Consider the following 12,492-nt stretch of genomic DNA (forward strand, 5'->3'; position numbering starts at 1 on the left):
TTTCTGCACTGTGGTAACCGTAGTACTAATAGGAATGAAATTTCGACACATAAGTTTCCAAATTATGTGGAAGTTCTAGTCCCATTTTACCTTTAAGAATCCTTTAGTTTTGGGATGCATTTGGTTGACTAGTAGGTCTGGTGTGATTTGGATTTTTTCTCCCATTTTATTTTCAGAAACTAATGTTTCTACAATAAATTTTTGTTCTTAATAGTTGTGTCTGTACAATAGACAAAATTTATTTTAGGAAAATCTGGAAACCTCTCAAAGGTATGAGATTTTTTAACTTACTACACATGATGTATAGATTTAAAATGTTGTGTCACAAGTGTATTTTGTTGCCTACTGTTACACTTTTGCCAACAAAGAGTTCCTCGATGTGCTTCTGCACTTGCAAGGAAAGGTTTGTGGTCAGCCTCACTTATTGAAATTCATCAAAGGTAATTGGTAAGAGTCTGAGTATAAATCTAATATTAGTTGCCTCCTGGGAGAGTTCAAGACTGGAAGAGAGATTTCCAGGAATCCTAGGGAATTAACTGGGTGCATTAATATTAAATATTAATTGGTCTCTGCAAAAGACATGCCTGTGAGTGGCCTTGATACTTACTATGGCGGCATTGTGTAAATCAGTGGATAGGTAAAAATCAGTAGAAAGCACAAATTAGTGGAGCTAGTTCATGAAGTGCCCCTCTGGCTCTAGATCAAGTCAGGCGTGAGGAGTAACCTGTAGCTTTCCCAGCTCTGGAGAAACATAAGGTATGTGCTGTACTTCCAGGTTATGTGTACTATCTGCTTTTTGTTTATTCCAAGGAGGTAACATCTTGTGGGGTGTTCTGCGTTTTGAAAATCTACCCTTTGTGGCAAAGCCTTTACCAAGGTAAGGAAGGGCAGAAGAACTCAAGGTGGAGATGCTATTATGTTGGAAAAGAGGATTTCAGGGAGTAGAAGTTGCTTGTATTTTTAAGAATAAGGGTGAGGGGTAGCTGGTTTAGGAATAGGTAATTTTTTTTCTTGCTATGTTTATGCGATTGCTGAATAACAAGGATTTGGGAGATTTGCTTTTATAAGTGAACCATGCATGAAAATATGATAATTTTGCAGTTAACCTGCATCTGTAGCAAAGTTAAATGCTGGTTAGCCTGTGTCGGCTTGTTGATGGTTGGGAGTTTGCACCATGGGCTGACATCATGGACTAATTTGCTCATTCATTCTGCATGCTTCTGCATGCCCAGGCTGGGTCTACTCAAATCTCCAGACACCCATAAGTGTTTGCTGCTCCTGACTGTGCTTCCCTACAGCTGTCTTCCACAGAATCCTCAATGCTTGCATTAAAACACCAGCCATTTGGGATTGCAATTACTAAACTAAACCTTGCTTTCACTGACAGTGACAATATCCCACTCAGGGAATAAAATTTATTCTTTGTTCCTTGCTTGAAACTCTATTTCTTTTTACAGCTTATTAATGTTGAATGTGTAAATGAAAGCAGAGTTTGTCATGCACTATGTGAATTTGGGCTGTGAAAGCTTTCCAGGAGAGGCCACCAGTGATTTTTCTCTCCTACTTTGCATTTCTGTAGTTGAAATGCAAAGAAATTAAAGTTCTTGTTTTAATTGCTTTGGTTACTTTAATTGTATACTTACTGTCAGAACACAAATAAGGTGCATTAAGGTGGAAGGTGATCCTACTTGTTTTGCATCCTATAGGGCAAAGCAAAATTGGAGGCAACATTCAGAACCAAATAGTGGAGAACATGTCAATCTACGTGGCACTTTGTTGTTCATATTTCCTGAAGATCTGACCTGCCATCTGAATTGGTGCAGCTATTGTAACACAACAGCCATTTCAAGAAGATGTGTTTAAAGGCATCATGGTTGTTGCCCGACCATTAATAGTACACCTACACAGACATGAGCATTCTCAGATGACCAGCTGATGGCACAAATCAGCTTGTTGAAGCACCAAGACTAGAGTTAGCCTGCATCTCACAGGGTTTGACTCCTGGCAGAATGACCCCGAGCTTTTTTTCTGTGATAAGGTAAATGCAGTTTAACAGGCAAATGCTCTGCCTGGGTGCAGACTGTCTTAAAGGACGTCACGCAGTGCCTCTGCAAAAGCACTTCAGAGCTGGAAAAGGAGCTGAAGGATTTCACAGTGAATTGATTCTCTGAGCTTTTACCCTCAGTGAAGGGAGAGGAGGGAATGGTTGTGCTGCAGAAGGCTCCTAATAGTAGCTTATATCTACTGCTCAGAGAACATTAGAGTGGCTCAGCTGAGATATTTTAAACCAGTCTTTGAAGATGGTATTTTCCCCTATAGCGAGGTGTCCTTCCCTGTATGATAGAAGAGAACGAGCATTGTAATGATGAAATAAAGGAAAGAAATGTACTGTGAATACCCTCTGTTACTTGCTTTCTGCACCTTCTAGTTAAAATACAGGCCATGATTTCTAGATAGCTTCGTTTTTCTGTTTTTGATTTAGGATTTGCTCAACTTATGTTGCTCTCGATCAGTTTGAACTGTGCGAAAAGTCTTGATCTTCCTCCCTCATGTACTGTGGCCTCAAAGTGCACTCCTTAACTGTGTGCTTTTTAGTTGTGAAGCAAAGCTTATTTTGGAGTTTATCAGTGTACCATGTATCTCTCATTTCAGGCTTGCCTCTTCCCAGGGGAAGCTGGAATAAGAACAGGCACTGAGAAAGGCTAGGTATCAGAAGTGGATAGCTGTGGGACTGCCAGCAAGGGACAGGACTGAAATTCGTGCCCCAGTTCTCCCCAGCAGTGTTTAATCTCTGTAACATTCATACAGGTAGCATGAAACCTCGTGAGAGCAATGCTGCGGAGGGCTCTTGCTGAGAGATGCATAGCGGCAGTGTACACCAGGGCTCTGAACTCTGCCGCCGCAATTGGAGCATTCCTTGGCTGCTGTGCTGGTGCGATAATTTTGCCCGAAGTGATTGGACCTCATGAAATGGTAGTTATTGTGTGGTGGTTTTACAAATAAGAAGTGGAGCTTTAAATGAATTATACCTGTCATCCTCTTTCCTGTAGAATTAAAGCATTCATCCCATTAGATCCTATTATAATGAAATAAACGCTTCGGCATACTGTCCATTATTTTTTACCTTTATTTAGTGTAAGTGTATTATCAGTGATACACGCCAGACTGACAGCAGGAAACCAATGTCCTCTATCGATTTGTAGAAGAGACATATGTGCCTAAATACAGACCACATTGCCTTCACCACACTGCCACACCGGTGTGTGTCAGATCCATCCCGAGGCACTATAGGTATATGGTGGAGAGTATTTCAGTATTTCTTTGGTCTTTCTTCTTCTGAAGCTGCTACTAGTTCATATAGCAGCAGGGACTGTGTGGGGCCCTATTTACAACAAACTTAGAACCACTCCATTTACCACAGAACAATAAAATAGCTACCAGCTGCTAACGACTTATCAACCTGGGCCAGAAAGCAACCAGGGACCTGAAGGGTGAAAGGTTGTAAACTCCATTACAAATCATCATTGTTGTATGTCTCCTGTCCTCACACTTTTTATTCATGTGAAGATATTGTAGTTTAAAAAATCAGTTAAGCTATATTGAAAATGAACTACCTATTTGTTAGTTGCTTTTTAAAAATAGAGAGAGATTGAGCTTTCTTCAACATTCAGATTGAAATTTTTTATTGTAATGGAACTATTGATTTAAAAAAAAAAAAAAGGCTTGGGGGGACCTGATCTTGCAAAGTGTCAAGCATCATTATCTTCTATTGAAGTTGGGGTATCAGGGCACTCAGGGCTTCTCCTGGAGCCTGCCCTTCAAAGAAAAGTACGCTCACAATATACGCTTTGTCTTTCCCCTCTATTATGTAATTGAGCACGTTATGTCACTACACGCATTTACTGCCAAAAAAAAAAAAAAAAAAAGTACAATTTTAGAAGGGGTTTTTTTTTTTGTCCAAACCGGAGTTAGGTTAACCAGCATATTAGACCACATCGTTGCGAGCCTGTTAAAGAAAAGATCTGTTTGTAGTACTCTTAGTCCTGATGTCACAGGCACAGCAAGGACATCAGAAGGAGGAGTCAGATTACAGTAAGAATGGGCAGTGCAGCATGCAGCCGGAGTAAACGCTAAATCAGACAGGGATTGTATCAGGGATAAGACTGCCTGCAAAGAGCTCATCCTGAGGCGGCACACTGCTCTCTCACGCTTCTCGTGCTGGGAAATTTCCACATAATGTAGGATGAAAAAGCTCTGTTTTACATGTCAGCCCTGTGCAGGAGCTAATGCTGAATACACAGCGGTGGGATCCTGACTGCATGATTAATGAGAAACATAATGTATTTTGGTAAGTGTTAACCGTGATGTAATTCTGCTTCTGCTCACATTATCAATAGGAGTGATTATTACAGATTTCGGATTCAAGAACATTTCGTGCTGGCACGCACCTAAAACTGACAACTGGGGAATCCTGTCGGCTGTGCAGTTTGAAAGGATTCCATTGTCTGGGAAATTTTCTGTTTGAGTGGGCTACTGCGTAGTTTTAGCGGTTTGAAAAACAAGCTAGATAAGATGAACTCATCCTAGGTTTGTTTTAAATGAACTTTTGTTTCATCTGCCAAGAGAGGATGAGAAATGCCTATGAGACATGGGAAGTTTTAGACAAACTTAATGTAATGGACGAGCTGCTACTGCACTGTCTGTGCTGGGGAGGCACAGTGAACCTCAGTATTTCATTCAGCTTTTAGTTTGAAGAATTTAAAGGTACAAAGGTGAAACAATATTTTATTTGCAGCGGTGCAATTGCTGAGTAGTCTGCACCGTGCAGATCACCGGTGTGGTGTTGGCTCGGAGCATGCCACAAAATACATATAATTTTAAGCCTTTAGGGGTCTTGGACGTGTTAAATATCTGTGCAGAGTTTTGTTGCTTGATGAAAATCTTCCTTATGCTTACAGCTGAGCTGGCTGCATACCCTAAAAACATGCTGGAGCGTAGAGCTATGTCTAAGCAATGTAGTGCTGCAGTACTGGGCTGGGATGTATGATTGCAATATAATGCTGCAAGTTAGTGCTGTAAAAGAGCATAAAAAATAAAATAGAGAATTTGGTGATGTGATGGGATAAATGCTATTCTTAACTGCTTGAAATTTCATCTAACCTCAGTGTTAATTTATAGCTGCATAATACTTAGGATGAACACAGAGCAGGGAGTTGTAGAATTTCTGGGACATTCAGCAGCTTTCTCAGTTTCATTAAATATTGAATCAGGAGTTCACTTCAAGCTTTAAGAGAAGAACTTTTGTAACATTCTCAGCCCTGTCACAAAAGTGCTGTGTTTTTTGCCATGCTTAGCATTATTTTCCTATTTTCATAAAATTAAATATATTGGGGGGGGTGATTTGTCTTTAGCAGTGAAACATATCAGTTATGAAAGCAGATTGATTTTGATGTAAACTGTCCTAAAAAAAATTAAAAAGAATTGGCTGAGTTGTCAGAACTGTTCAGTGTCCATTTCAAAGATAAATTTACAATGTTTTAGCTTTACTACATTTTCCAGAGACTGAGAAAGGACAAGCATTAGGGTTTTAGATTTGAGTTATTTAGTTTAAGTCTCTTCACCATTAAAAGTATCAGTTAGGTTAATTTGCTGTTCCTTTCTTTCGGGTTGTTTTTCTACCTTTAACAGCATTGCAAGGGTAAGATGATGGTTTTTCATTTATTTTTTTCTTTTTAACAATCAGTTTTGCCTGTGTGACTAGGATAGTTTCCTGAAGTTATACAGTTAGAATATAAGGTGTATGTTAGTTGCATTGTACTTAATTTTATCTTTTTTTCCTGTCTATAATTTTCAGAAACATGTAACGGTGATCAAACTTATTCTAGTGTTACTTTGAAAAAGAATTCACTGTTTCACATGCTTGTTTGTTTTCTGGTGCAACACAAGTTTTTAAATGGAACAAACCTGATTGTGCTTTCTGCTTTGCAGGAAATTTCACTTCTGAGAGCAGACCTGAAAGTTTGTACTAGGCAGGTTCTTCGTCTGCCGTGTTCAGTCTGAAGTTTCCTGTAATATTATGTTTTAAATGAATGTTCTTATTTCTGGTTTTTTTTCATAAAAAAGGGTAAGCTAATGGGGGATAATGTTTACCTGTGGTTATTCTGTGTATTTTCTTGCTCTGTCTGTGAGAAGCCAGAACATCTGTAATCTCACCTGCCCCTTTTATGCACAAAGCAGAATTGCACAGAGCCAGATGAAAGCTTCACTGCGTACATCGCACACCTATTTTGACTTCAAATTGCTACAGTCATCACGTAGACAATAATGGATTTTTTTTTTTCTGAGGGGAAAAAAAAAATATTTTCCTTTTCATATTAATAAAGAATTCTGTGGGGTATTTTTTTTTTATCTATGCATGCTACTGTTGGGCCACATACGTATAGGAAGGGAAAAAAAAAGAAAATATTTCTGTATATTTGTATGCACTTTGCTTGCTTTCCTGGGCCTTGTTGTCTAATTGCTGCTGATGTAAGGTGGCACAGTGGAAATGCGTGTGTACAGCATTAAGGTTGAATAAATGCTGAAAATAATTACTGTGGAAAGTAGGACCTAACCATCTGAAAGTATCCTTCTTATAGAGCAATTGTTAATGGGTGAAGTGAGTTTCTTAACCATCAGAGAGAAAAGTTGGTAAATTCAGGAACTGGTCATCATGTTTCTCTCTCTCTTGAAAGACTGAGCCTCTGAGGAGATATTCTACCTTTCTATTACATTCTACTATGTATATTTTACTATTTCAGTTAAGCCTTCAAATAGTTAAACCTGTTGTAACCCTTGTAATTGCATGAGCCTTTCTCTTACATTGCAACAGAATTTTAATGGAGTTGTTTCAAGAACTGCTAATTTTCACTCACCATGCTGTGCTTTTTAGTTTATTGTTTGGTCACTGTGGATACATTTGTTACTTATTGTATTGATTTTGCATTCATCATTTTAAGTTGAATAGAAATACAGAATTGTAATAATAATAGTAATAAAAATCCTAAAAAATGATGTAGTATGTTTATAGAGTAAGCCAAAAGCCAATGAAAATAATAGATTCCTGTTAAGTGTTATCATAGGGAGATGTTTTGTACTTAAGGACATACATACCTACCCCAAAGCAACTTTCATCTGTATTTATCACCAAGTTAACAATTTAGCATAGGATAGAAGTCAGCTGTGACCATTCTCAGCAGTTCCGAGAGGAGAAATGGTGGGTGGCTGTCAGTGCCACAGCGCCAATGTTGCATGTCAATAAAGGGTGCAACAAACCTCCCTAGTTCTGCTCAGTGTGAGGGCTCTTCTGTGGCTAATGAGGTGCTGCATGCTGCATCTCTGGCTTAAAAGGTTGCACTGGCCACTGTTGCCTTGACTCGGCCACCTTGCCGTGACTGCGCCTTCCTTGGCCTGGCAGTGCCGGCTTATCCCGTCAGCGCAGTGGCCCCTGAGGCCGCCCCTCGGGCTGGGTGACCACTGTTCAGGTCAGATGGAAAGTGCTCTTCACAAGGGGCAGGAGGAGAGCTTTTGTGTGTATCATGCACTGTACATCACAGTTGTCGAACTGGAGGAAACACTGCAGTGATATTGCAGTTACGGGATGGTGAGCATGGGTCCTGCGGGCTCGGTAAACACTGACTGGAATTGAGAGCAAAGAGAATCCTCCACCCCCACCACTCAAAAATCACTGCCCCACACGCCCCCATACTTCGCCCCTTGCTGAAGAAGCACAACCCAAAAAAGAACTAAAGTTAAAATTTATGAAGGAAAGGAAGGGGAAAAAAGGAAAACCTTGTACTTTGCCTTTTTTCTTTTTTTTTTTGTCTTCCCCTAGCCTCCTCTGAAAACAATACTGTTTTAAGCAACTTCTAAGTTTTTCTGTTCACATTATACAGGAAATTAATATATTGGGATGGAAATTAATATACCATGGGGTAAAACATAACATTAAGGGGAACAAACAAACAAGTTTTGCCTGAAAATGCCATCACATTTCTGTTTGTGTGGTGGCTGTTTTCATTTTCAATGGGTTTTTTTCAGTCAATATTGTAGAGTGTAGTAATTCATCTGCATACATGCTACTATTCTGAATATGACTTTTTATTTCTGGAACACTTTCTTGTAGAAGAGATTCATGTTGGATGAGTCATGGAATAAAAAATACCCCCCACGCCCCAAATCTCACCACATCTTTAAAGAAAACACACACTATACAAACCAACCAATCAACTGCTGAAACAGGGGGGGGTTTTGTTTCAATGAAAATATTTAGTTGTTACTGGTTTGTTTTTAGAAGGTTGTATTTCCTTCTAGGTTAGACACTGCGGAGGCCTTTAGTACCATTTTTGTTTGTCTTCATTTAAGGCAGGATGAATCGGTGTTGATAAGGCTGTGCTTTTAAAATGTTTTGAAAAGCACAGATACTGGATTACTATGTTTTATCACCAGCCTTCTGCAATAAGAAATGTAGTTAATATATAATGGATGCTGTGTGTGACAGAAGAATTTAGCTGAGCAAGCCAATGTATAGGATCTTGAAAATTGCAGGAGTCTGATGTTTATATTTGGAACATTACAGCCTCCAGGGCAGTGAAGTTCATATCTTGAAGCACTGAATAATCATTAATGCATGTATACATAATAACAGCTAAAAACCCCCCAAACCTGTTTAAACTTATAGAAACTACTCTGTGCTAGATGGCACCCTTTTAGTTTGTCACAGAAACTCTTCATTTAAAATGCCTCTAAATGTATCCAGTATGTTGCCATAAATAAAAGGTGCTTTTGCCATTTCACTGACCAAAAAAAGTCATTCCAACTGTTACCTTTTTTGTGGGTGGCAGAATTGCTCCAAAAACAAAATCAGAATCAATGGCTTCCTGCTTCATTAGAGAAGATTAGATCACAGTTGCTTCAGCTGAAGGTCCTTTAACAGAAAGTGTGTGTGCGCTCATGTGCTCACGTTAATCTGTGTCTGTACATATTTTAACTGGGATGACTGTTGAATCTAATCCTGCATACCTTCCTAACAAATATCTTTCTTCTGTTAAGAAATTAAATATAAGAAGAAACCAGGTTTTTAAAATTTTCATTGTGATGCCATGCTTCTGTCCATTTTCATTTTTCTTTTCTAGCAGGCTACTCATATAAATTATTTTTATAAAATATTTTAAAATAATGAGAACCTTTGACTGTAGAAATATAACAAAGTCATATGGCTTCTACCTCTCTATGCCTGTGTGCAAATATCCTTCCATGTTATTTTGATTTTGTTTCATAAGCTAATGGCATTTCTATAAATTCTTGCAATTACAAAAATGTTAATCAGGATACAGGAATCCTTTTAAAGATTTTGCCTTTCATGGCACTAAAGAAGATGGTGGTACTTGAAAAAGAAGAAATATATTTGGACTGGAAAAAGGAAATATTTCAATTTGCTATTAGATCATGAAAAGTTCTTGAAATACAATAGAGGTCATAAGGGCTTCAGTTTTTAAGAAGCGAATATTACATGTAACATACTGCAAAGATTAGTTTTGCAGCTGAAATTGCATAGATGATTGGTAACATTCAGAGAAAATGCAGCTAAAGAGGTTGGCTAGAAATACCAAAGCCTGAAGTGTCACAGATTGCACTTGAATTGAATTGCTGGGGATGAAAATGCTCTATTGTAGGCCTAAGTCATTATATGGCAAAGCCACATTCTGTAGGTCAGCCCGTATGCTCAGTTATTTTAGCAACACATTTTTGTGAAATCTACTTAGGGGTGAAAAATCTAATACATGAAGCTGCATTATTGGCATGCTCATATATTTAGTTCTCCTTGCCCATTTTGTTGACCACTTCTTTCAGTTCATCAGTTTGATGCTCATGAATATGTTCCTCTTATAAATTTTTTTCTTTATGCGTAAGCACAATAAAGAGCTACTGCAATCTTAAGCATGGTATGACTGCTTAAAGTAGTTGGCAAGGGTCTGAATCAAATATGAAATAAGAAAATGGAACTATAATTTCAAATTAGAATTATAAGGATGGCTCATGTTAAAGTTCAATGATTATACACCCTTGCCTCTTGTTAACATCTATGATAATACAGTTCTGTTCTTTTTTGATGTTTAAAATGATATCCATTTAAATTTCTTTAGGTTTGAAAAATTGGTAAGACATCTTGAGTCCTTATCTAGTGTTTAAGCAAAAACACTTGTTCTTTCTCCTAATATTTTCTCCTTTTTTATTTATTTCCAACCCTCTCTCCCCCACACATTTCTGCTTTGGCAAGGGTTACATCTGTTTTTAAAAGGTGAGATTAAATCAATCTATTTCTCTTTTTGATAGCTCTGCTAGCTGGCTGAACCAGTTGTTTGGAAATCATGAGCAATTCTTTCATCACTATGGGATCAGGTTCTGGCTCTATTACCAAGCCAACTAATTTACTCTGTTTTATAGTCCCTGCAGATATCAAAATTTAAAACCATAATGTACCACTTGCTTTTCAAGTAAAGCTTGAAAAGCTCCTGGGGTTTGGTAATGTATAGTATCTTCATCTCTGAAGCAGTTACAGGAGATACAAAGATGAGATTGACCAGGAGTATCTGCTAACTCTGGGTATGGCTGTTTGAAATTTTAGCATATACTTAGGATCTGAGAGGGCTTTGGCTCATATTGATAATTTTTATTCTATGTCTTGTTTAAGTATTCTGTTTATTACCATGCAAACCAGCAGCCTCTTGTCCAATTCTCTCCATCAGAAAACAAGATAGAAACTAAAAAGTGGATTTATGTTAGAAAACCCCCTCTGAATGTTAAAACTGATTTCTTAAGAACAAGGGAAAAAAAGTAGGCTTAATTTACTCTTTGATTTTTACTTCATAGTGGCTGTCGTATGTATTTACTTTTATGCTATAATTGAAAAAGCCGATGGACAATTCATTCAAATGAAAGCCACGAAAATTTCCTCACCTTCTTTTGTTCTTGTTGACCTTGTTTACTCTGTTTATTATGGAATGTAGTAAGTTATGAAGATAGAGGGAGATAATTGCTGTGTTTCCCAGTACAGTTACCCATCGTTGCAGGAGGGATCAATATTAAATGAAAAAAAAGTGAAAAAAACAAGTCAAAAAACGCAGAAGCTTGACAATATCTGTGATTCTGAATACAAAAGGAAGGAGTAGGTAGAGGGGAAGCCAGTCTTGGCACTGCCAGGAATATTAGTGCTCTTCTTGTTAAGCCAAGTAATTTTTCAGTAGTGACCTGAGGGTCCACTGTCTCTATAGTGCAATGTTTAACAAATTAGTTTTTGTTTGCTGGTATTTACCTGTGATAGCAGATCCACTCACCTCCTGTCAAAACCAGCAATGTAACAGGTGCATGCAGTTTACCAGATATGTGAGTATTATGCAGCAAGCACACTGTTACTCTGTTTTATTACTGGTAAGTTGTGCTGCTGTGAGTAGCAAATTTTTCAACAGTGGTAGTTTCATGGCTCATCTGCTTTTAGATGGTACAGAAAAAAGCTATAACTTTCACTTTAACTACGTAAAACTTTACATAGTCTCCTATTTAACTTTGCAATTCCTGTGTTTGTATAGGACAAATTCTAACAAGTGTATGCATATGTAATGGCATCTTTAGATCCTTTCGCTTTTTGTCTCCTTCTGACTGAGGGCACGACAGCCACATGAATATGGGTACTGTAAAGCCAAGACAGTGTATTGTTTCTGGTATCCTTACGTACTTTTAGCACTCAAGACACGATGTAGTCATTTACAAACATTTGTCTCGCCAGTCCTGACCGCAGTCTGTATACCTTGTGAAATTGGTTGTTTAGTCCTCCTCTCCACATACAGTGCTAGGGCAGTTGCACTAGCCTCCTAGTAACAAATTTACATTCTGTTCACTTAAATCTTAATAGCCCTGAGTAGCTGGAAATTGCATTGGTCAATATGGTATGATTTTTCCCTCCCCACTCTTTCTTTATTAAGGAAGGTTCTGAAATAACTCTTTTTCTTTTCAACTGGGTTGAGGTAAAAATTTTTGTCACATTTATAAATTCCCAATGGTTTTCACTTTTACTTTCTTTCTTCATTATTTCCCCAACCCTTTGCTGTATTTTACAGAATGTAAAAGATATCATCTTATGTAGGTATAGCTGACAAACCTACTCAGTGCTAATTAGCAGCCCACCATTTGGGTTCCTGTGGACATCTGGAATCTTTTTGGATATGCCTATAGAAAGTACAAAACCTTACATAAATGCCTACCTATGGCAGATCCATGTATATGAGGCGAGTATCCTTCATATTAGCATTTAGCTCTACACACTCTAACAACACATGCAATAGGTTACCTTCCCAAAATATGCAGGTTTTCAAGGTTGAAAGAGTCAGTGGCCTTAAAGAGGGATATTACTACACATATGCCCACACAGATATGCTCCTTCGCATGAATGAACTT

At 38.1% G+C, this 12,492-nt stretch overlaps 1 protein-coding gene across 4 annotated transcripts in view; it reads left to right on the top strand.

The window, feature by feature from the left end:
- Nucleotides 1-12,492, top strand: part of ZNF385D (zinc finger protein 385D) — a 417,123-nt gene that overhangs the window by 246,905 nt on the left and 157,726 nt on the right. The window contains exon 1 of one of the 4 annotated variants that reach the window (XM_051808384.1): nucleotides 3,977-4,348. The exons of the other annotated variants lie outside the window; for them this stretch is intronic. Coding sequence (XP_051664344.1) covers nucleotides 4,327-4,348 — 22 coding nt within the window. The 5' untranslated portion in view covers nucleotides 3,977-4,326. Of the gene's footprint in view, nucleotides 1-3,976; nucleotides 4,349-12,492 lie in introns of those variants that run through there. 4 annotated transcript variants of the gene reach the window in all.

Source organism: Manacus candei, unplaced genomic scaffold (genome assembly GCF_025592945.1).
Source record: "Manacus candei isolate 608988 ecotype Guabito, Panama unplaced genomic scaffold, ASM2559294v1 h1tg000072l, whole genome shotgun sequence".
NCBI classification, from domain to species: domain Eukaryota; kingdom Metazoa; phylum Chordata; class Aves; order Passeriformes; family Pipridae; genus Manacus; species Manacus candei.